The sequence below is a fragment of the Dreissena polymorpha genome, chromosome 2, assembly GCF_020536995.1.
Source record: "Dreissena polymorpha isolate Duluth1 chromosome 2, UMN_Dpol_1.0, whole genome shotgun sequence".
NCBI classification, from domain to species: Eukaryota; Metazoa; Mollusca; class Bivalvia; order Myida; family Dreissenidae; genus Dreissena; species Dreissena polymorpha.
The window spans coordinates 82,745,155-82,771,167 of record NC_068356.1 but is presented as its reverse complement, the minus strand read 5'-3'; the positions used below and the strand labels follow the sequence as shown (position 1 = coordinate 82,771,167).

The following is a 26,013-nucleotide window of genomic DNA, read 5'->3' as shown; positions in this document are numbered from 1 at the left end:
TGATCCATGTTTGTAAAGGGAAACAATCCGCAGCTGTTTTTGATTTTTTTAAACTTCATTTGTGCCTCCTTATTTTATACTTATGTAATTAGCTATTTTCCATTGTGTTTTTTCCACTTTTTACCAGATATTAAAAAGTGCTTAATTCAAATCAGGAAGGATAACTGATACATGTATTAACACAGATTAAAAATATGTGTAATTAATGTGAGATGTATTACATCTGTAATGAAAAGGTGCATATTGCAACTTTAAGACATTATATTCTATTACATATTTTTGCTGCATATGTCTAGTTTTATTGTAAGACCTGACAAATGCACATAAATTCTTTGAGTAGATGTCATATACAGGTATTGATGTTTATGCAATTATGGTTGTAATCTTAAGACACCTGTGGTGGTCATGTAAAATAGTTCATTGGCATCTGTTTCTTTCCCTGACAGAAACATGTTAAAAGGCATCTTAAATGCTTGCATTCAGCCAAGTTTTTCTCATGGTCCAAACCCTTGGTATGTATGTGAGCCGTACAGTGTAGAAATGGGGCTTAATGCATGCATGTTAAATGTTTCTCAGGTGAACCTGTGCAGACTGCATAGGTGTATAAGGGAAGACAATTTCGTTTAAAGGATGCCTCTTGGTGACGAACATCCAGTGTAGGCAGAATGTGTTGTCCCTGATTAGCCTGTGCTGACTGCACTGGATAAACTGGAACATTACTTAAGACACCTGCATTAGGCCCATTTTCACAGAGCAATGAACAATTAAATGTACCATTTGAATAGTCTTTGAAAAAAGTCTGCAAAGCAACTATCAATTAACCAGATAAAGCGACACTGCCTGTTTCAATATGTTACTGTTTTAATGAACATGTTATTCAGTGCAGATTTGTACATGGAACCAATGGATTTATAATGTATTATTCATCCGTAAGCAGTTTTACCAGCCTAGTCTCAAAGTTTATTTGAGCCGCTTTCTGGGAAAACTGGGCTTATTGCAAGTGCGTAAAATGTTGTCCCAAATTAGCCTGTGTAGTCCACACAGGCTAATCATCGACGTCTTTTTCGGCTTATATTAAATTGTTCGTTTAAAGATGTTCTCTAGTAAATGAAAATTCAGTGATGGTGGAAAGTAGACTGCGCACTCAGTCATTAAGCCCTCGTTTCCCACAGCGAGGCTCATTTGAGCCTTTGTATGTTTCATTCTGCAACTTATATCTTTATCAAATATACTGACACTGTGTTGCCTCGTCCTCAGATGAGTTCTCGGAAAAGTGATTTGATGGCCTTGCACGAGGAGCGTCAGAAACGAGAGGAGCTGGAGCGGAAACTTCATGAGGAGACGCAACTACGGGATGAACTAGTGACTCAGCAAATCAAATATCGCGAAAAACAAAAAGTTCAAGTGAGAGTTTTATTTGTTGTTTCCTTATGATGTATTATAGCTTTATTTGCTTTAAAGTTTGCTTGCAGTTTAAATGTATAAAGAGTATACATGGATGTTTTAATAACTGTATGCATGCAAATTTATCTTAACTTATTAAGAAACATTTAATGCATTTGTCTCAGCCAGGAGTTTGTTGTATATTCATGGATTTTGAAAAAAAAAAACAAGGCATGTTGAGTGTTTAAGGTCAAATGTTAAATTTGGCCATAGACAGCTTAAACATTCCTGTCTCTGCACTAACTTTGCTATGTATTGATGAATTTTCTTGGCACAAATGTCAACCGTCATAAGACATTGGGCGTGTATTTCCGTTTCCTTACCTCAAAGGTCAAAGTCACACATCGATGTAAATCATCAAAGAAGACCATAAAACATGAATTGAATTTTCAGATGAAAGTTGAATGTGCGGACATCTTCGCCTTACGGACACATACCTTGTTGTCCAAACTCATTGATAATTAAAATAAATTGCTTCTGTAGAAATATTTGAAAAATAATTTTTAATGCTATAACATTTATATATGAGCCATGCGCTAGGAAAACGGGCTTACAGCATCTGTATAAAGTGTCATCCCAGATAAGCCTTGCTGTTGGCAAAGACTAATCATGTCATTTCATGTAAGTTTTGTTTAAAGGAAGTATCCTCTAAACAGACTTCACAAGCTAATCTGGGACCACACTTTACACACATTCATGAGACCCAGTGGGACCACACTTTACACACATTCATGAGACCCAGTGGGATCACACTTTACACACATTCATGAGACCCAGTGGGATCACACTTTACACACATTCATGAGACCCAGTGGGATCACACTTTACACACATTCATGAGACCCAGTGGGACCACACTTTACACACATTCATGAGACCCAGTGGGATCACACTTTACACACATTCATGAGACCCAGTGGGATCACACTTTACACACATTCATGAGACCCAGTGGGATCACACTTTACACACATTCATGAGACCCAGTGGGACCACACTTTACACACATTCATGAGACCCAGTGGGATCACACTTTACACACATTCATGAGACCCAGTGGGATCACACTTTACACACATTCATGAGACCCAGTGGGATCACACTTTACACACATTCATGAGACCCAGTGGGATCACACTTTACACACATTCATGAGACCCAGTGGGACCACACTTTACACACATTCATGAGACCCAGTGGGACCACACTTTACACACATTCATGAGACCCAGTGGGATCACACTTTACACACATTCATGAAACCCAGTGGGATCACACTTTACACACATTCATGAGACCCAGTGGGACCACACTTTACACATATTCATGAGACCCAGTGGGACCACACTTTACACACATTCATGAGACCCAGTTGGACCACACTTTACACACATTCATGAGACCCAGTGGGACCACACTTTACACACATTCATGAGACCCAGTGGGATCACACTTTACACACATTCATGAGACCCAGTGGGACCACACTTTACACACATTCATGAGACCCAGTGGGACCACACTTAACACACATTCATGAGACCCAGTGGGACCACACTTTACACACATTCATGAGACCCAGTGGGACCACACTTTACACACATTCATGAGACCCAGTGGGACCACACTTTACACACATTCATGAGACCCAGTGGGATCACACTTTACACACATTCATGAGACCCAGTGGGATCACACTTTACACACATTCATTAGACCCAGTGGGACCACACTTTACACACATTCATGAGACCCAGTGGGATCACACTTTACACACATTCATGAGACCCAGTGGGACCACACTTTACACACATTCATTAGACCCAGTGGGACCACACTTTACACACATTCATGAGACCCAGTGGGATCACACTTTACACACATTCATGAGACCCAGTGGGATCACACTTTACACACATTCATGAGACCCAGTGGGATCACACTTTACACACATTCATGAGACCCAGTGGGACCACACTTTACACACATTCATGAGACCCAGTGGGATCACACTTTACACACATTCATGAGACCCAGTGGGATCACACTTTACACATATTCATGAGACCCAGTGGGACCACACTTTACACACATTCATGAGACCCAGTGGGACCACACTTTACACACATTCATGAGACCCAGTGGGATCACACTTTACACACATTCATGAGACCCAGTGGGACCACACTTTACACACATTCACGAGACCCAGTGGGACCACACTTTACACACATTCATGAGACCCAGTGGGACCACACTTTACACACATTCATGAGACCCAGTGGGACCACACTTTACACACATTCATGAGACCCAGTGGGACCACACTTTACACACATTCATGAGACCCAGTGGGATCACACTTTACACACATTCATGAGACCCAGTGGGATCACACTTTACACACATTCATGAGACCCAGTGGGACCACACTTTACACACATTCATGAGACCCAGTGGGACCACACTTTACACACATTCACGAGACCCAGTGGGACCACACTTTACAAACATTCATGAGACCCAGTATTGCCAGAGCAAGGCTTATATTTATTATTTGTTTCAGGCCCGTCCACTTACGCGGTACTTGCCAGTTCGAAGTCACGAATTTGACCTCAAAGTGCACATTGAGACGGCCGGACACCACCTAGACATGTGTCCACACGTTGTAGTCAATAACAACAGTGCTAGGGGATTTCTAGTGAAAATGGGGGGTAAAATAAAAACCTGGCATAAACGATGGTTCGTGTTCGATAGAACGAAACGATCTCTTGTGTACTACACAGACAAAAGTGAATCCAAGCCTAGAGGTGGAATATACTTCCAAGCGATCGAGGAAGTGTACGTTGACCATTTAAAGTCAGTGAAAAGCCCCAACCAAAAATTGACATTCTGTGTTAAAACGTTTGAGCGGACATACTTCTTTGTGGCGCCCTCACCGGAGGCAATGCGTATATGGATAGACGTCATATTCACTGGTGCAGAAGGCTACCAACAGTTTATGCAGTCATAGTTGTCATGTTGTGTTTGAAATCATTTTTCACTGTTTTTATTGCATATGATAGTGTGTCGAAACCTTGTGGCTTACACTCCCAGTCATAGATGCTGTATCGCCTTCAGCAAATTCATAGCAAAGTTTCTTTAGTTTCAACAAAGTTCTTTCACATAATATGTCTGCAATATTTAGAAATTTACAATAATTCTTATAAATACAATCTAAATACAAATGCAGATTCTAGTTATTTCCATGCTGTCAGTGGAGTTACGTCACACTTATGGACCTTATTCCACACAAACAACTCGGCAGTTTGTTGTTTCTATAGTTCTGCCAAAGCCATTTTAGTCTTTTAAGACATTTTTTCAGTTTAAATAACATGCCTAAAATATTTTGTGAGGTTTTACTCATTTTTTAGCATTGTTAATGAAAATGTGTGTATATTTGTGGCAAACTTAAAAATAAAAGATATGTTGTGACATAAATCAGATGTGGCTTGTCATGTCATATTGTATGATACCAAATAGTGTGGGGGATTTCTTATCTTTCAGTTGATAGATTGATTAAAAAATTATGATAATTTTATTAAATCAGAATAAAGTTGCTGAATTATACTTGACATTATGGTTTATTGACCAGTATTAGTTTCAAACACAATTTATCAGTATCAATTCTGGAATGATACAAGTAGTATATGGAACATTAATACATTTGTGACCACCTTCTTTTTTGTTAAATCAGTACACACAATATGATGCATTTAAGAATTTGTTTCTAGTAAAATTACTCATAAATAATTCACATGAACACTGGAACCTGGTTACAGTGTAGTAAAAATGCTCTCATTTAAATTGAAAAACTTAGACAGTCATGTTAGTATTGAAATAATTTGCACATTTTGTTTTTTAATGGTTAGTAGACAAAGAATGTTCATAATTATGGCAAATGCCTCGTGGTGTAATTTCTTTGCATTAGGATTGTAAATTGTTGTGTATGTACTAAACAACAATAAACAACAACAAACCAAACTGTTGAATGCAAGACTCTGAGGATTTAACGGTTAGGAAAGATTTAAACTTATTGAAAAGATGTACTGATCTTATTACTTTGCTATTATCAATTGTTCAGACTAAAATACATGTACTGGTCAAAGATAAACATGTTGTTGAAATGGATTTGTGTGGTTCAAAACTCCACATCTCTGTATTGTATATTGTATTATTGTTAACAGATGATGCATAAGCTTGTGATATTGTGTATTTAGTTGAGAGATTTTAATTAATATAAAAATAAAGCTTTATTTTATCTGCTTCATAACAAACATGTTCTGTTTGCATGCATGACAACTGTAATTTTTTTATCAAAGTGTGCTTGTGTACACCTGAATTATTCATGGGGTTGACTATAACTATTTTTGAAAAAAGACTGTTATATAATGAGTTACTATATTATTAAACATTGCATAATGTCATACTTACAATTAATTTCTGTCACTTACCTAGCCTTCAATTTTAGCCTTCTTACATGTGGCTATAAATACACAGATCTCTTTTACATTGTTTCTTCTTTAAGAAACCTTCTCTCATTAGAAACAAACACGGCTTTTCAGAAACTCGGTCATGTACGCTTATATCCATGATTATTTTGATTTACGTGAATGTTGTGTACCCTTGTGGCTTTCATAGAAATCTGAATGAAAAAGAGTAAAAAATAAAGTGTTGAAACTGTGTTCCTTGTCTTAGCTTAGATGCATATTTATGTGGCGTGTTCTGAGACTTTTGGTGCTAATTCGGCAAGTGTCATAATGAGAAAAACTCATTTGAAATGAAGTCGCTAAACTTGCGCTTAATTTTGTTTAGATTGCCTTAAGTTTTCTGTGATTTTACTGTTAGGTGTATTTAAGTAACATCATAATCGGCACAGACTGGCCTTGGAAAGTATCGTCTATCAAACAAAATAATAGTTGATTTTGACCTTTTAATTTAAATGAGCTGACTTGTTACTTAGAGGATAATACCAAGGGCCAATTATCACTGCCCGGCCTGGGGCTCAGCCGTGTATTAACGTCTATAATACATCTCTTACTTTTATACTAAATTATAGATGGGCACATGTTTTGAGATTCAACTGTATTGTGTAACCTTAAAATTGTGATTCGCCACACATAATAATTTGTGCAAGAAAGTCGTGAACAAAAACAGTCTATTATAAAAAAAGAGATAAAATGTCATCGTTAATCGTCATGAATTCGATGATCAGTACGTATTTCAACAAAATAAAAATACATGGAAATAAATCAAGAAAGTGCCAACTAATCGAAATAAAATATCAATATGTCCATTAATGTTACAACATGTTGAATTTCAGTTAAATAACATATTTGAGAAAATTCAAATGTTTTAAGAGTTGGATGCCAACTTTTCATGGACCGATCATCTCACAGACAAGAGCACTTCGATTCCAGATAACTCAACACTTTTTACCAGATATAACACACTCTATTTAGTGAATTAGAAATGCAGATTTCGCTGTGGAATACTGCTATAGTAAGCAGGCAATAAATAAAAATGTATGTACTGATGTAAATTAAAAACGAATTACCGAAACATGTTCTTATCCCTTTGGAATATGATAATAAAAGGGAAAGGGAAGTGCTTCCTATAAGTAGACCTCAATATAAAGGGAGTTTTCCAATCTCTTTTAAATTTTGTGACTACGCAATAGTATCGTCTTCGTGATGCGAGTCTAATGAGCACCAATGACACAGGATTTTATGAGGTGTATTGGCCACTTAAAGACCCCTTGCTCCCCTTATCTAGAGTCATGCTATAAGTTCAATTGAACACAGTCGTGTTGATCCACATGATCCGTTGTATTTTCAATTCTCTTAATCTCAATTTACCACTTAAAACAAGTTTATTATTTAGACAATTATTTTAGGTCGTCACTTGAAATATATTACTTCAGAAATAAGCATTTGAATTTATTTTTTTGTAATTTGCACTTATAATTTTAATTATATAATTTAATAGTTATCAGATTTTTTTAAACAAACACCATTGGTTATATTTTACATTTGTATGTAATTACGTTATGCATAGATTCCCAATGTGTCGGGCTTGACAATGCAAATTGATTCGTACTTCAAAATGTTTGGTAAGAATAGCCATAATATACATAAATGCATTTCAGGTAGAAGATAAAACTCGGTTATCAGAGTGCCCAATTTGTTGAAAGTCTCTGTTATCCGAAGTGCCCTATATCGGGAATCAAAGTATCTGCAATTTCATGAATACCACCTTTTAAAACATACTCTTTCTTCGTTTATATTTCATTGAATACTATCAAAATTTTAGTATTTGAAGCACAGTGATTACTCTACGTGCTGGAATTTCAAACAATTTCTTGCAATATTTCTAAGTAGTTTTATTTTGTTGAAATGTTTACTGTTCATCCAGTTTATGTTGTTTTCCGACCGAATTTTCTATTTTTGGGGAAAAATCTACCAATCCACCGAGATGTTTTTCTTTGCAATAAAAAAGGATACACTATTTTTAAACTCGCCCATGCGCCTTGTCTAAAAAACTAATCTTCATGATATAACTTTTTAAAAAACTGATGAACTTGGCTCTCGCGCGTATCATTTGTTGTTATCTGGTATCGAAGTGCCATCTGTTATCAAAGTTTCCGCATACCCAGTGTGAGGTTGTCATGTCCAATCTGTGTTGTGAGATACGCATAGTAAGGCCTATTTTTTACAAGGTCTATTTACAAATTATATTAATGAACTTGTATTCTATATCAATGGAATGCAACACAATATCTGAAATTTCACTATGCAGTGTGACCTTGATATTTGAGCTAGCCACACAATTCTGTGTGAAACACACCATTTCCATAATATTAATACATGTATTTCTGAAAATATTTAAACTATGAAGTTTATTTATCCCTTATGAAAAATAAATTTAAGACAGAAATAATACCCTTATTGGACCTTTGACTCCAAATTGTGATTGAGCTTATGAGCATACAACATAACATAGCTCTTGCGCAAAGCTTACTGTTTCCACAAATTGAAAATTTGTGAGGTCTTCAAAAATTAACTGATCAATGATGTCATGGAAACTCTCGCTATAATCCTTATTATTCCAAAATAAACCATACCAAAATTAGCTGAAAAAAATATTTAAAACAAATATTGATAAGCTGCCTGCTGACTTATAAAATGATGCACATAAACAATATTCAAATGAAATCTGGAAAGCAGGTATCAAATGGCAGATGTAGGTTAATACAATATAAGTGAACACACTAATGTAACTGTTAACTATTTGTTATTTCCTTGCAAATCCAGACTAGGACAAGAAACCAAAAATGCCTCATTAAAAACCTATTGAATGTTTTTGCAAGCCTTATCACTGTCCATCAAGTAGCATATCATAAGGGCTTCTAAGATGGACCAATGATCGAACAGGTCTGATAGAACAATGTCTTTTTTAAGGCAGAAGGGGTGGATTTCACTCAATCTTTCACATTTGAATGATATTAATGTGTAGATGATTGTATACCGAAAGGAATTTTCTGCAGAGTTATGGCTCTATGTCTTTTTTACATGTCCCACAGCTTGTGTTTTTAACTCCTCTTTTATCTAACCGATGAATCTCACACCTTAATGTGTAGATGACAGGTCAGCCGTAATGAATATTCATAAAGTAAGGATTTTTGATGTCACAAGTTTTGGCTTAATTATGGCCCTTAGTCTGTTTTCCACTATAGTATTGTCCTAAAATGTTGTGTTTTTATGCCCCCTTCTTCGATATATTGTTTTTGGCCTGTCTGTCTGTCATTCTGTCCCAAAACTTTAACCTTACAGTAAAGTTTTGCAAAAACTTTTGAAATATTGAACATAGCAACTTGATATTTGGCATGCATGTGTATCTCATGGAGCTGCACATTTCGAGTGGTGAAAGGTCATGGTCAAGGTCATCCTTCAAGGTCAAAGGTAAAAAAAACAACAAAAAAACTTTAACCTGACAGTAAAGTTTTGCAATAACTTTTGAAATATTGAACATCCTTCAAGGTCAAAGGTAAAAAAAAAAGCGGCGCATTAGAGGGCATTGTGTTTCTGACAAAGACATCTCTTGTTGTTTCCTCTTATACTACTTGGTGGATCTTGCTTAAACTTACACAGTTGAATAAAATGAACAAGCAAATTCGTTGAATTGATATGCCCCGCCAATATGCATCTGGACACAAAAGTATTATATTTGTCACTCAAAAAAGCATTTTTTCAAGATACAAAAGGCCATAACTCTTTTATTAACAGATGGTGTACAATGCTATTTGGCGTGCATCATCATCTTATCCATATACATACTCATACCAAGTTTCAATGAAATCCACCTAAGCACTTCCAAGATATGGCTCCAGGCGGACGGAAAGACGGATAACGCCAAAACAATATTCCTGCGCCTATGGCTGGGTATAACAACATGTGTAGATTATTGAACAGATTGTTTTTTGTGACTGCGACATGTTTTGGCAGAATCATGGATCTTTGTTGGTTTTAACACTTCAGAATATATACATGGCATTACATGCTGTTTCAACTCTAACTACTAGGTGAATTTTGCTAAAACTTTTAAACTTCAATAACTTTAATTTGAAGATGATCATAAAGACAGGAATTTCAGCCGCAACACATTTTGGCACAGTGATTGCCCTCTGTCTGTTTTTACTCTTTGGAACAAACATTCCAAAACTTGTTTTCAACTCCTCTAATTTCTTATTATTTTTGCTTGTAGTTTAGAGCTAAATGAATGAAGTTTTGGTGGATTTACGGCCCTTTCTCTTTTGAGTCTTACTGCATACATGTATATGCCTACGATTTTTCATTTCACCATGAGCCCTTCACTTTAGTCAGCAGTCAGTTAATTGCTTACAAAAACTCAAAATTACAGGCCAATATTTTTCATGTACAGAAATGTTCTCCATTTTCAGTAAGTTAAAATGGGTGCACCACGCACATGACTCACCAAGTGAAATGTAGTGCATGCCTCTATTTGACATCCAAACAGGACAGGGGTAATCTTAATTCAAAATGTATCTGTGTAACGCTACGCACACGCATTAAGCACTGTTCTTATTTCACCAATCGTCGAATTTCTATTAAGATTGATGCTTCAAACTATTTTCTGAAAATCAGATAAAAACAAAAGTAATTTTTTGTGAAGATCTTTACGTCTTAGTGTGCACTAATTTGTTTGATATACACAGCACTGTTTTTACAGATTATACATGCATATTTAAACCTAAGGTCGTATGATACACAGAATAGTATTACTTTAGAACTTGATTTGGCTGTAAAATACAAACACAGTTTTTATTCTATTACGATACTTTATAGCAATTAGTTACCCCCATCATAAAAATATCATCACAAAATGCTTGATATAGAGGATATTTCTTGGATTCTGTAGAATATTGATTATAATTCACTAATGATCATAGAAAATATATTTTTTCTATGATCACGAGTGACTTGAAATCGATATTCCACAGAATCCAACAAATTTTCTTTTTATTACATGCTAACAAGTAATAATTTTTGTATTTTTGCCATTCTGGACATATCGGGACAATCTAATTCACTGTTGGGCGCCATGAAATGTCATTACGTGTGTGTTCAAGGGAAACTAATATGTATGTTGTTAAAATGCAGAGTAGTCGCCCTTAGTAAAATTGGGAAAATCAAACATATCCAAAAATAGTTGCAGTAAAACAATGAAAATTAATATCGATAATTTTCACTTAATTTTCATTGTTTGAAACTGTGAATTATCAGTTTTAATTCACTGATATTTCTCTATAAACCACCAGAGAGCATAAAATAAAAATTCAATAATTTGCTGATAAATGGCTGCTTAGGTGTTAACAACAACACTTGTACATGCTTGATTCTTGATAATTGGGGCTAATAGGGAGAATAAACAGGTGAGTGATAGTAAGTTTAAACCAAACTGAGCTTAAATAGGGGGTTTAAAGTAAGGCCAAAAAAAAAAATAGGTCGCTTTGGGGTCTCTTAGGAAAAAAACGGGGTCGGTAGGTAGGGATTCTTTTTTTTTTTTCTTTCGGGTACTAGAATGGAAGGCTACTAAAGCTTATTATAAGAAATACATGTATATATATGCTTTTTTTGCTTGATATTAAATCTTATATGAACGAAAATGAACACATTTTATTTTTTATTTTTTTTTAGCGACCCCAATAAAAAGTTGAGGGTCGGCGCCAGTCGGGAGACACAGTGGGGAGACCCGAAACAGACCTTTTTTTTGCCCTAAGTTTACAGAACCAACATCGTTTCTCGAATATCAGGAAAATTTGTCTCAAATTTCTGGGATACATGTAGCATGAAAAACAGATCAAAAGAGTGACTGACCAGCCAAAATATGGACATATGGCATTTTCTGCAGAAAATAAAGGGGATTTGTCTGTGTCCATATAAACATTGTAGGGGGCAGCAAAGTCAGTGACAAACTTCTAGCATTATCACATGATTAGATTCTACTCTGTTATACATGATAATTAATCAAAACACTTGGCTACATATTTAAGATGAGATTGAGATTATGCTTAACATTGTTTGATAATTTATATTATATTATTATTTATAAAAATGCCTTCAACTATGTAAATGTTTGTCCAAATTTAGTGTTGTTTTTTATTCAAAATAAAACCTAAACTGATAGGGCAATTTATGAATGAATACCTCTAGAGCAGGGGAATGGGAAAGATTTTTGGCCCCAAATTACCAGATCGCAAGACAGGTTATCAAAATGGTATTGGTTGTTCATTCCCAGGAAAAAAAATAATTTTATTTTTTACCTTATCTTGGTTTGAAACTCCGGCTAAGATTAATGAGTGTTGCTTTTATGCTTGACTGACTATCAGCGATCAATTTAATGCTGACCAAAATAAAACAAAGTAGAGCAACGTCGGCTATTATCGACCGTCGGTAGTTATCGTCAATTCATGATTTTGGCCTTTTATTCCACGAAAGATGGTAAATGACATAATAAATTACTTAATACATGAACAAGTCACTTTTTGATCTTTTCGATTTGCATGAGCTCAACTGTTTACGCAAAAAAACAAGTAAGTACAATTTTATTATACTAAAATTTCATGACGTTAACACATACGATAAGGAGGATGCCGTTTCTGTACCAATTTCATGTGTCCTTGGCTCTACTCGATTGAATACCTTTCTACTTAAATACAAGTTTAATACATGGAACAACGTTCGCATAGCAAAATCGTGCGTGATTTGACATTGAAACTTCAGATATCAGATGTGTCGATAAATGCCGACGCAAATTTATGCGATAGGCAATTATCGACAGGTTTTTATTTTAATAAAAAATAAATAACTAAAGGTCTAAATACTATTTGAAACATGTTGATATATCGCGTTCAGCTATAGATCTTGCACCTATCGATATTGCGATATGCGAAAGAAAGGCCTTCTAGTACGTCTTTGCAGCAGTCGAAATTCTAAAAACATTGTGGCAAAGGAAGAGTCCTCATATTTTCCCTATGTTTTCAACTTTAATTTGGTTACTATACGCTAATTCTTTAATAAATTGGTTCTTTTATATATGCTTTCAAATTTGTTTGCTGAAAAATTAGATCTATTAACACAGGAGAAGGGTAAATTCTTTTTTTTGTGTTTTGCTTCCGTCTAAATTGTAAAAAATGTAATGATGTTTAGGTTTGCATAACATTGTAATATATGACCTGCATTATCTGTTTTGTTGCTGGTAAATATATGTCAAAACAAGTTAGAGTCCAGAATTCGCCAAAGAAAATGGGCCTGGCTATCGAGGCCGTTCGAAATAAGGCAATGTCTAAAGGCAAAGCTGCCATGACGTTCGGTGTGCCGAGGTCAACGCTCTTAGATAAGCTGAGTGGGCATGTCCTGGAGGCAAGGACTCGTCCTGGTCCAACGACGGTCGTATCGTCAAAAATGCATTGTTATAATTGTTTACGTTGTTTTATGTTTAAATTGCTCACGATAAAATGGAATTAAATAATAACAAGTTAGAAGAGTTTTTGAATTGTTTACTTGAAAAAGTGTACGATGTCGGTAATAGCAGAATCCTGTCGATAACGCACTCCGCACAGTCAACTTACGATGACCTCCCTTTTTTTACTTATACAAATTGGCGTCAATATTTCATACCAACCAATGGCAAGAGCGTCCGTTAAATATTCTATATATAACTTTCGTTTCTTTTTGCAGCGGCTCTCATCGAAATGGGTAAGTCTAATGTCTTAAACTGTCGATAATAGCCGACGTTGCTCTATAAAAGTTCTTCAGTTCTTTTTATAAATGTAAATGAGATGCCAGATGAATGTTATAAGAAAACAGTAATACTTGCACAAAACAACATTATCTAAAAAAAATCTATTAATCAATACATAGCACTGGTAATTCAAACATATTTAATATTGTATTGTATTTTAACATGAACTTAAGAGAAATCATCACTGTAACCATACATTTCTTTGATGTTTGTGATATTGAAGATATGTTCATAATCAAGAATACATCACTATTTGTACTGTGAAGTGTACATAGTTTTGCAGCAATCACCAGTTTTTCCTGAAATCAACTGATAAGTCCCAGGTAATCGTCCATTAATGTGCCGATAGCAAAAATGTCCTTAGCATCAACTCTTGTCCCTACAATTTTGATGCGAATTTCATCGTCTTGCTGAATGACAACATCTTCATCTTTGGTCTTATAGCACTGTGGGTTGGAATCAGGATCAAATTCCATGTCTGCTGGAATTGAATGGCGCGAAATAAAACATGACAGCGGTCCAATCTCAGTGAAAAGTCCAACTTTGTTCACCTGTGTGACAACCGCATCCAAAACTTCACCTTTAAAAGGGCGGAAAACAATGGCCTTGTATTTGATTGGATACACCACGAAACCTCTGCTTGGCTGTATGATGCCAGCACCAATATTGTCAATGGTTGTTACTGCTATGACAAAGCCATATTTCCCAGTGCATGTCCCTTCAACTTCTGTAAAAAGTTTCTGTTTCACGATGTTCAAAAGGTTTGGCCCAAAGTAACGAGGATGGAGCAGAATCTCATGCTCAAGCGACACGTGATAAAACATGTTAGAGTTTGCCTGCCTGTATCACAAGCTACACAAGATAGTCAACAAATTGTTATTGTTTCAAATAAATGTGCAATTGAATCATCTAAGAGTTAATTCCCTTGATTTTGTACCAGTTTCCGCTTCCGATCACGTGATCTTGTTTATTTACAGATTTTCGCTGTCATTGCCAGATGATTCATGATTCATTTCGAAAACGCTTTTTTTTCCATGTAAATAAGTTCGTATTTTATATCACGTGTCAGCTTATCGACTAGATAGACCATATTGGTCACAGTCTGGTTGATAAAGCTGTATAAAAGTGTCAACACGGAGAGAAGAGGAGAAAAACGAAACCGTGTAGAACTTGAAAAAGATTCACATCCTAATCATTATAGAGAAGAGACCTTTTTCAAGAGGGCGAAACGAGCAGCAATGACAATAATTGGCAGTTTTTTACCGGACCATGTTCCGTGGGATGAGTACTGGCGTTCGCAGGGCGGCTATCCTCCGCCGCGGAGGCCCGAGTTTGACAGATGGCGGGAGGCTTCCAGTCCTGGCCCCAGGGCAGGCGCAGGTTAGGTTACATTATCTATATACACTCGTAATTTAAACATGATATGAGAGCATAAGGTTCACAAAATTACTGCATTCTTAGTACGATTGTTCACTGACATAATTTTCTTACACAATACACAGCGATTTTCCTTGTCCAATTGGGAAAAGTACCCGTACCGGTCCAATTGGGAAAAATCCAGTCGTGAAAACCTCAAAATTGGGAAAAATCGAGTCGTGAAAACCTCAAATTAGGAAATTGGTGTATTCGATTTTTTGCTCCCAAATACTTTAAAATTGATAACCAAGTGTGTTCAAGCTGTCAATATTATATAAACCTAGGTTCAAGCTATAGAGCTGCAAAGGGAAACTAACTAAATGTTGCTTAAAAAAAAAAAAAATTAAATTTTTTTTTTTTTTTTTTTACCTTTAATTGGGAATTTAAGGACAGCAATTGGGAAATTTGTATTTTTTTCGTAGTTGGGAAAGTGCCGTTTACCGGTACTTTATAAAGAAGGAGGAAAATCGCTGATACACAAGTTAATTTTTGGATGACCTTATATACTTAATCCAATTGCATACAATACTATGTACTATTAAGTATACTAAAATGTACAGAAAATATGCTTAAACTAAAAGGCATCTGTCCATACCCAAAGGTACTTTGTAGTTTATTTAACGGGGGTACTTTTTAGTAGTATTTAAAAGTCAACAGTGGCCAATTGAGCATTAATTAAAGATGTTTTGATAGGATAAGTAAGCCTTTAACCATACCATTATTATTATATAAAATCCCGGGGGGGGGGGGGGGGGGGGGGGGGGGTAACTTCCTATATACGGGTATATAGGGGTGTGCCGATTTTATGGGGTGTGTTTTCGACTGAATTCATAAATATGGGTTTGGTTTTGCGCATCTAAGCATAGATATGGGTATTGAAATCAGAAATTTGCTTGTATATAAATGCATAGAGATTTGAAAGTATCTGTATCAAAATGGGTATGATAAATGTCATTCTTGTATATAAATTGGTATTAAACAGTAAATTTCAGTAATGGGAAAGATGCAGAAACTTGACTGTGTCCACTTTATCAAATTTTAGTATTTAAATGGGTCCAGTTTATAAAAATTCTTTTATTGAAATGGGTCCACTTTCTCAATGGTATTGTATACAAATGGGTATGCTTTAAAAAAATTGTATCAAAATGGGTCTACTTTATCAGAGTTCCGGTTTAAAAATGGGTCACAATTCGGAAGTCTCAGTCCCCCCCCCCCCCCCCCCGGGTATAAAATGTTAATTTTTATTGTTAAAGAGTTATGACATTTCTATACTTTGGACAATGTACTCATTATTTATATGCTGCAAGTGATATCATAATTCTTTAATATACTTTCAAATTACTTGTTCATATTTTGAAATGGTTTCCTTTCCTTTTAAGATATAGTGATACCTATAGAAATAGTGGGAAGTCGCCCACATTGCGAGCCTGTGTATGTGGCTGATGAATACTCTGATGATGACCAGAATCTTAACAACAGTAGTCATATGATACTTCGTCAGCGACGAAGACAACATGAAGGCCATCATCAGTCTAGTAAAAAATCTCAACTTAGTGCTGCATCAATTAACTTGGATGATTATGAGGATGATTGCACACATATTGAAATACAGGATTGCAAAGCTGGCACAGAGGCAAAAGAGCAATCGTCAAGGCGTTTATCAGTAGGTGATGCAACATCTAGCAAGCAGATCTTCATCGGTGATGACAGTGAGGAAAGGGAGATCAATGGGACTGATGGATATTCCGTGTATACCTACCTCAAAGGATTCCTTAGCAGCACAGGCAGACAGATTGATGCCATCAAAGGAGATGGCAATTGCTTCTTTAGGGCTTTGAGTAAAATCATTTATGGAAATCAGAAATATTACAATGAAATACGTCAAGCTGTTGTCGATGTGATTCAAAAGCATCCCAGAAAGTTTGAAGCATTTGCTGATGGACCAATTTCTGAACATATTGCAGACATGCGGCATGATAAAACTTGGGCAACACAGACTGAAATCTATGCAGCAGCTACACTGTTAAATAGAGACATCTACATTCTGTCACCAGATCAGACTGGTGAGACATACCGTTGGTTGTTATTTCAGCCTCAGGTGAAATACAATAACAATCTGACTGGGTGTGACTGCTGCTTGACAATTTGTCATACGCATGGCAATCACTATGATAGGATAGCTCCCCTTGTTGGCAAATGTAACTGTGAACTTGGCCCTCCAGAAATGTCAGGGATTAAAGGGCATGTTGATCTTACTTAGTTTAAATTATTGTGAAAGGGCGTTCAATCTTAGCTAAATAATTATAGTAATCATGGCTTTTGTGAATTGTAATTGTTTTAATGTGTTAAACAGTAACTGTCTGCTATTGAAACAACATTGTAATTATGATAATGTAAGCTGTAATTTGTGTGCGAACAGTTTTAGTTATTAGTTTGCCATTTATTACATAAATATAACTATGACAGATGTCATGTATTGTTTATTCCCTTTTATTATCTTATAGCTTTATTAATTGAATAAATTGTTTCATTTTATTATTTATTTGTTCTATTTCAAATTTATCTCAAATGTTCTTGTGTCTAAGTATCAGAACGCTTGTATACAATTTCCTGACCCAATGTTTTTCAAGAAAGTTTTCAATATTCATGCACTTGTTAAGACAGCACTTATTTTAGTTTTTTTTATTATACACCTTTCAATGTAATACTGGCTGCATAATGTCTGTCTGTTTTCAGTAGACTGTCAGATTAAGTCCTACACATGAGCTATATAAACGTGCATGCATTGTTACTTACCAGTATGATATGAAGCAAGCGCAATAGTGCAAAGAAGGCAGCTTTAGTTAATGGCATTGTCTGTCTGAGGGTCTGAGCACTGGGCTGTCTGTGTAAAACTTCCGGTCTCAGCCATAGCTTTGCCCATTATTGGTGGACTTTAAAATGAACTTGCACAAATGGAAACCATCATAAGACAATGTGTTGTGTATATCACTAGCTTGTCTGATCTCCCTACTTTTAAGATGAAATTCACACATTTATAACAATGTGAAATTTGCCCTAAAACAGCTTAAAACTTTCTATCTTAGCCCTGGCTTTGCCAAATATTGATTAATTATGAGTCCCCTACCGGTTTCACCGGAGGGGACTTATGGTTTGCGCTCTGTGTGTCTGTCAGTCTGTCCCACTTTTCTGAATATTGCGATAACTTTTAAAGTTCTTCATATTTTTTCATGAAACTTGAATAGATGGCAATATGGAGATTATGCATGTCATTTCATTTTGTTCCTACAACAAAAATTATGGTTGCTATGGCAACAAATAGACTAGAAATACTGCTGAAAATGGTGTTTTTTTCTGGATCCTGCGATACCTTTAAAAGTTCTTAATATTTTTTAATGAAACTTGAAACATGGATAGATGGCAATATGGACATTATGCACGTCATTTCATTTTGTTTATACGTCTAAAATTCGGGTTGCTATGGCAACAAATAGACTAGAAATACTGCTGAAAATGGTGTTTTTCTGGATCCTGCAATAACTTTAAAAGTTCTTCATATTTTTTCATGAAACTTGTAAACATGGATAGATGGCAATATGGACATTATAGACGTCATTTAATTTTGTTCCTACGTCAAAAATTATGGTTGCTATGGCAACAAATAGACTTGAAATACTACTGAAAATGGTGTTTTTTTCTGGATCCTGCGATAACTTTATAAGTTCTTAATATTTTTTCATAAAACTTGAAACATGGATAGATAGCAATATGGACATTATGCACGTAATTTCATTTTGTTCCTACGTCAAAAATTCTGGTTGCTATGGCAACAATTATAAAAGAAAAGAGAAAAAATCTGACAATGGTGGAGCCGGTATAGGGGACATAAATTGCTTAGCAATAGTCTTGTTTTTAAAAACTTTTCACAAATGTAAACAATTAGAAGACGTTTTGAGTGTTAACCTGTCTTTCTACATCATTAGTTAAGGTAATGCTAAAGAGATCAAGTCAAATTTTACCATAAACAATTATTGTTTTGATACAAGCGAAGTTTGGATACAAAAGCTGAATTTTAGGGCATTTTTTCTCTATGCACACAAGTCTTATTATTACCTTATGTTAAAAGTAGCTTTAGTTTTTTGCCTACTGAGACATTCTTTCACATGATTAGTACAACTTTCTGCAAATATTACAACACGCAAAATTGGAGGGTTATTAACTCCACTGTGCCAAGCTTTAGTTATAATCTGTTATAGCAGTGACACATTGGTGTAAGCCATTTCTTTTTTTTGTGTTAAGGCAAAGAATGGAGGAAGGGCATATAATTTTTACCATGTCTACATTTAAGTGGGTAGGAGTTATGTGTCTGGATCAAAACTTTGTACTTCATGAAGGCAATTAGAGAGAAAGTGGTGTAAAAAATGAAAATTATCAAGGCGAGATGCCCAATCCAACAATCCTGTCACGCGCTTGTGCTAATCCTGCCACGTGCTTCAAGTTCAATATCTCTGTGGACATATTAGATGTATACCAGTAGACTTTTGTGTCGGGTCTATTAATTTATTGTCTACGATGGGAACTCTAAATAAATTGGCCCAAATTATCGTCATATCAAGATGCGTCTACTATTTCACTTGCCTCAAGGTCACAGGTAGGATATCAACATAATGTTTAACAACAGTTTCAAACAAACATACCTTGTATTTACGTTCTTTATAATTGTTACTACTGGTATTTGCTGTATTTATTGTTACAAAATTAAACACTTTATGTCCAGCGATAAAAACATATTAACCTGTAAAAGATTACTACTAACAAGAAAATACAATACAAACACATTTATTATTGGCATTTTACCACATATATTGTATAACAATATTTTCAAAAGGGAGGAAACCACATAAAAGGGAATAAAACAATATCAAACTAAAACAGGGCAACATTAAAAGACTCAATTAATGCTGAAGCTCGATTGGCAAAAAATTGAGCAATTTTGCCATACAAAACAACTGAAATATTGTGTTCATATCTACATCTGAAATCTCTGTGAAATAAAATTAGTTGTGGAATATTAACTCGTATACACATAATTAAAACCTTCTATACATTCCCCTCCACCAGGATTTTGGCATGTCAATGGACAATATAACAATGACCAAAGAATCAAACATATAAGAACCAGGATCAAAGTACTATTGTCTGGGTAGCATAATAACACATGTTTTAAAGACAACATCTAATGAAATTATTATTACTTGGTGTATTGTGAGTAAAGTTTCAACTTATCTTTCAATGGTGACAGACAATTAGAGAAGTACCCAACAGAAAAGTAGAGCCCTGTTCAAACATCAGTTAATATACATTCAATTCATCACATTTATTAATCTGTACAACCAAAAAAGCAGCAAAATGAGAACAAAGACTAATCTACACATTTACAAACTTATTTCTTAAAGGCAAGAATAGGCATATGTGGATTCATTAAAATTACATCAATACACGTCTTGTTCATAATTTATCAGAATGTTAAAATTTCCTGAGCGTTAAAAACAATGTAAACGATTTAACACTGTACATTTATACACAAATAAACATGAAGCACAAAGAATACATAATTAGTTTTTGTTCATCCGATGCAAGAAGATTCACTGTATGTATAGGTCTTTGTTAAGTCACTGAGCGTTGTTCTTGGAAAAACACGTTAAGTCCATGTGTGTCGAGTGTCCTTCCAGATTAGCCTGTGCAGTCCACACAGACAATCAGAGACAATACTTTCTGCATAAAGCGGAAAGTGTTGTCTCTGATATCTTAAGCTGACTGCACATGCTTATCTGGGACGACACAGCACATTCATAAAGCACATTATGCACATTTTCAGCAAGTCTCACACAGTGCATGTGAGGTCCCGAAAGAAGTGTTTCTTATGTAAGAGAAGGGAATTCATCAGCCAGCAGTGCATGTACACGGCAGTTGGGACAGGTACTCTGTTCTTGGAACCATTTTCTAATGCACTGCAAGTAGAACAAAAGCATTTGGGATACCAGCATTAAAGAAATGAATGCAATTTACATGAAATATAAACTGCAAAGCTTATCTTTATTCATCACATGTAGTTATATTTTTTATTCACAATTGTTACATTTTTTAAATTTAAAAACAGAGGAAACAAAGGAGACACCATTAAAGAAAATATGCAAAACCACTTGCATACAATGCTAATTTCCTCCATACGTTTTGTATTAATGCAATCATCATCCAAATAATGTTTGAACAATAGGTTTTTTATAGTATACAAACAATAAACATGTAGGTCTGTCTCTTTGCCTTGTTTAAAGCAGTGCCGTTTCTACAGAAAACTGCCTTGCATGGAACACACAATATAATGTATTTATTCAGGTAACTTTTGCAGGTGGTATAAAGTCTATGAGAACATAAACGAGGAAACAAAAAAATCACAGCATACACACAACTGATCCATGTGGAAGCTATTTCACATGCATACAAAACTGTGGTCATGGCCAAGTAAGAAGTGCATTTGCCTAGTAGAAAGAAGATCGAAGGTTTGAGCCATACACATAGCACTATCTGACACCTATTTGACAACCCTGCCGCTATTTAAATCAAGAGGAATCAATAGCCTTCCTGCCATGAGTCGAGCAAAAAGGGAGTAGTGATTTTCATTAAGGTAAAAGTGTCTGATTAGGACACACTAGCTCGCCCTTTACCCTTTCCCACTTAGAAGCAAAGAGCAAAGGCCATAAAACCAGAAAAGCCTGCAAGTAACTCACAGTTTGATCAGGTTTTACGCTGTTTGCTGCCAATCAGTACTCTAGGGTTGGAAATGAAGCATTAAAACATGAATCTAGTAAAAAAAGGTCCTAAATTTGAATTTCTAAGGGTTACAAACAAGTCTTAAGTGCCTGTCTGATTGGTAAAGGTATAATTGATATGGTGACACTATCATAAATAAACACTTCCCAATTTACCTCATCATGAAACACATGTCCACACTTGAGTGTGACCACAGGCAGGGAGTCATACCTGATCATGGAACACATGTCCACACTTGAGTGTGACCACAGGCAGGGAGTCATACCTGATCATGGAACACATGTCCACACTTGAGTGTGACCACAGGCAGGGAGTCATACCTGATCATGGAACACATGTCCACACTTGAGTGTGACCACAGGCAGGGAGTCCATCTCCTCGTGGCAGATCACACAAGGGTCCTCTGTCTCCTCCTGGTACATCTCCAGCCCCCCCTCGCCCCCGCCTGCTCCACTAGAGGGCCCAGGGACTGACCCAGCATCGGAGGGTCCAGGGGCGTGTGAAGCTACACCGCTGTAACTGGTGAACGCCCACGATCTGCTGATACCAGGTGGTGGCGCAGATGGCTGCTGTGAGATACAGGTAGATGTATTTTTTTATGCAAAGTAGTCAAATGTAGAAATGTGTTGCCTATATAAAACTGGTATTTCACTACTTTGGGCATTATAATTTAATTTGTAATTTTTCTTTTAAAGAACAAGTGCAATAAACTGTGAAACCATTTTTATTTCCCAAACTTTAAGTTTCGTATATTTTATCAAGAGACTGATTAATGAATTTAAGTTGCCAGCTTATAATTATGTCCAATATTTAATCAAAATTAAGATTAATACCTTCGGCGTAAAAGAGATTAATATCCTTCATAATCCACACATACATTCTGCGTCTGTAACGCAATCAAGATAAATCCGGTTGTGACACACTGGGGCAAATATTATACTGTGTTCTTAAATGACATGTAAAACTTCCTGTAAAACGCTAATAAAGTAAAGCTGTATCGAAATCATCCGACTTCCTTTAGGTAGAATTATAAGGATTTGGAATGATTGTTAACAACTGTATTAGCCGAAGTGTTTTGTGTTTTTCAAAGGTTTTAAGGTATACAGCAAACAAGCGGCTTATCAAAGTAAACACACGAAATTGAAAGAAATCATTCGCCAAATTGACAATACATGCATATAAACCCTACTGTATTGATAACTGTATACATACCGCTTTATTAATGTGTATACATATTAGATAATCTGCTATCAATACAACATAAATTTTAATGAAATAACCCTTGCCTTACAATAAATGTGTTTAACAATTTAACAAACATACGCCAGATTTAATTTCAACAACCAATGTACAAGTGAATCTAAATTTAGCTTGAATGCAATATATGATACAAAGCAACGTTTTATTGCGTCATATGCAGTCATGCAAAAAAAGTTATTGAACTAAGAGTACTACCACACTGACCATATTTGGAGGAAGAGGCTTGCGGTCGCGTGCCTGTATCATGGTGACAACCTGGCGTGTGATGTCCTCAATGGTGAGGCCTGACAGGGACCCCCCGCGACTCTGCCTCAACTCCTGTACCCACACACTCACCTCCGGCCTGGGAACACAGGGGAAAGATTACATGAGCCTTGTTTTGGGAAAACAGGGCTTAATTCATGCACGTAAAATGCTGTCCCATATTAGCCTGTACTACTCAGGGAGGGCACTTTCCGCCTAAACTGGACTTTGGCTTAGAAGAGACATCCTTTAAACGAAAACAATCATTAAAGCGGAAAGTGTCTTCACTGATTATCCTGTGTGGGATGCACAGGCTAGTCTGGGAAGACACTTTACACACAAGGATTAAGCCCTTGTTTTTCAAATTATTTCACAGGAAGAAAATGTTTAAGTATATATTTCTTCATCTTCAAATTAACAGAGGGAAAGGGGTGCAAGCTCATATCATTCGAAGAATTCTTTGATTATCAAAGAAGTCTATGAAATAGAATGAAATGGGTCCTGCTCTGTGAAAAGGGGGTGAAATGCATGTGCGTTTAGTGTCATCCCACATAAGCCTGTGCAGTCCGCGAATGCTTATCAGGGCCAACACTTTCCGCCTAAACTTAATTTTTGCTAAGAAGAGACTTTCTTGAAACGAAAAATATCATAAAAGTGAAGTGTCGTCCCTGCTAAGCCTGTGCAGACTACACAGGCTAATCTGATACGACACTTTACGCACATGCATTAAACCCCTATTTCACAGAGCACAGCCCAAATATAAAATCTACATACTACACATGTTTGAGTCATGTAATAAGCTTATAATATCCAGATTTTTTTTCACACAAAATAAATGTCAAAAAGACATAGATTGATTTTATCTCACCTAGATTTCCCTGGAAAAACTGTCTGCAGTTTGCTGACAAGTTTCTCGAAGCTGGACATTGGCTGCTGGACCTTTCCAATGGGTCTCAGAGGAGCTCGTTGTGGTTGTAGGCCTGGAAGTCCCTTATGTAGACTGGACAGGGGTCTAGGGGTCAGACCAGGTGGCCTGAGGGGCTTAGGCATGGCACCATTAGGGGCTACAGCCATGGTGTTGTTGGATGCTGATGTTACCACTGGACCCACAACAGCATTCCCTGTGGTGGCTGGCAAAGAAGGTGCTGCAGAAAACATTGGTTTCAATAAGTATAAAAGAAGTTTTTAATAATCAACTTTAACTTTATTGCATCAATAGCTAAAGGCTTATTGAGGTACTCTTAAGTCAGTTTCCTGGGTAGAACCAGTACTTGACGACTGAATGCTGCCAAAGTGTAGATCAACCATTGCACTTCCTTACAGCAAGGTGGACACAATATCCAATACATGAACTTCAAGGAAGTATTTGAGATATGTTTTTTTTTTTAAATAATTTTTATTCAGCTCCATGTTTCAATGTTAGAGATATGGTATCAACTAATTTGTTGAACAGTATGTTGTGGTAACTCCAAATTAAAACATGTCCACATTTAAAGTCCATTTACTCTTTATGAACAGTAACATTCTAAATACCTAGTAATTAAAAAAATTCTATCTAATACCTAGTCATTAAACAAGAGCACCGCATAACTGGTGCCACGGTCGGCTGCGAAAGCTTGTCAGATTTTTTTTTTATGAGGTCACAGTGACCTTGACCTTTGACCTAGTGACCCAAAATGGGTGTGGCGTGTAGAACTCACCAAGGTGCATCTACATATGAAGTTTCAAAGTTGTAGGTGGAAGCACTTCGATTTTAGAGCCAATGTAAAGGTTTTAGCACGACGCCGGAGGACGTCGGACGACGAGCAGGCTATGACAATACCTCGGGTTTTCTCCGAAAACAGCCTCGCTAAAAAATTGTATCTTTCATAACATATAATCTGACATAAATTGAAAGCCAGTGTTCTATCCAATATCTACCTGCGGCATAAGGTGCCCCCCTGATTGGGTCCAGGCCATGCATTCCAGACATCATGAACCCATGCTGTAACAGCTGCATGGACTTCTGCAACTGAAATTACACAAATAATAATGCATGAGGCTGGCTCTCGGAAAAACTGGCTTAATAAATGTGCATATAATGTGGTCCCAGATTAGCCTGTGCCGTTTGCACATGCTCATTAGGGACAAAACTTTCCACCTAGACTGGCTATTCATTTAGAAGGGACTTCTTTTCAATTCCTCAAAAGCGGCAAGTGTCGTCCATCATTTGCCCGTATTGCACTGGCTCATCTAAAACAACACTTTCTGCACATGCATTAAGACCTGTTTTCTCAGAGTCAGACTTTTATCTGGAATATGATACAACATGGTTCACATTTAAACCTGCACATCCGTCGATTGTGCACAATATTTTGGACAGGTCTTGCTTCCATGTCATGCTTCATAAATTGAGTCTTTTGTTCGAATTTGTTCGTTTGTCTTTTCATGTAAGTTTGTCCCCTCAATAAAACTTGT

The 26,013-nt window shown here is 36.1% G+C and overlaps 4 protein-coding genes across 16 annotated transcripts in view; 2 read left to right on the top strand and 2 right to left on the bottom strand.

Annotated features, from left to right (window-relative positions):
- The window catches only part of LOC127867827 (pleckstrin homology-like domain family B member 2), a 125,514-nt gene extending 119,347 nt beyond the window's left edge, over positions 1 to 6,167 (top strand). For all 11 annotated transcript variants that reach the window (XM_052409313.1, XM_052409314.1, XM_052409304.1 and 8 more), the window contains 2 exons: positions 1,258 to 1,404; positions 4,010 to 6,167. In XM_052409313.1, coding sequence (XP_052265273.1) covers positions 1,258 to 1,404; positions 4,010 to 4,456 — 594 coding nt within the window. In that variant the 3' untranslated portion in view covers positions 4,457 to 6,167. The remainder of the gene's footprint in view (positions 1 to 1,257; positions 1,405 to 4,009) is intronic.
- A 7,725-nt stretch (positions 6,168 to 13,892) lies between these two features.
- On the bottom strand, positions 13,893 to 14,760 carry LOC127867826 (DNA-directed RNA polymerase II subunit RPB7). The gene has a single exon (XM_052409303.1). It carries the CDS (start codon positions 14,628 to 14,630, stop codon positions 14,112 to 14,114), a length of 519 nt encoding a protein of 172 aa, XP_052265263.1. The 5' UTR covers positions 14,631 to 14,760; the 3' UTR covers positions 13,893 to 14,111.
- Positions 14,761 to 14,784: 24 nt separating this feature from the next.
- Positions 14,785 to 17,757, top strand: LOC127867825 (uncharacterized). Its single transcript, XM_052409302.1, has 2 exons — positions 14,785 to 15,186; positions 16,602 to 17,757. The coding sequence occupies exons 1-2, from the start codon at positions 15,045 to 15,047 to the stop codon at positions 17,480 to 17,482; spliced, it is 1,023 nt and encodes a 340-aa protein (XP_052265262.1). The 5' UTR covers positions 14,785 to 15,044; the 3' UTR covers positions 17,483 to 17,757.
- A 2,288-nt stretch (positions 17,758 to 20,045) lies between these two features.
- LOC127867806 (uncharacterized) overlaps positions 20,046 to 26,013 on the bottom strand; it is an 83,244-nt gene continuing 77,276 nt past the window's right edge. For 2 of the 3 annotated variants that reach the window (XM_052409264.1, XM_052409265.1), the window contains exons 33-37: positions 25,477 to 25,567; positions 24,425 to 24,701; positions 23,518 to 23,656; positions 22,374 to 22,622; positions 20,046 to 21,233 (exon numbers count right to left, since the gene is read on the bottom strand). In XM_052409264.1, the coding sequence (XP_052265224.1) occupies positions 21,144 to 21,233; positions 22,374 to 22,622; positions 23,518 to 23,656; positions 24,425 to 24,701; positions 25,477 to 25,567 (846 nt within the window). In that variant the 3' untranslated portion in view covers positions 20,046 to 21,143. The remainder of the gene's footprint in view (positions 21,234 to 22,373; positions 22,623 to 23,517; positions 23,657 to 24,424; positions 24,702 to 25,476; positions 25,568 to 26,013) is intronic. The other variant, XM_052409266.1, reaches the window with a different exon arrangement.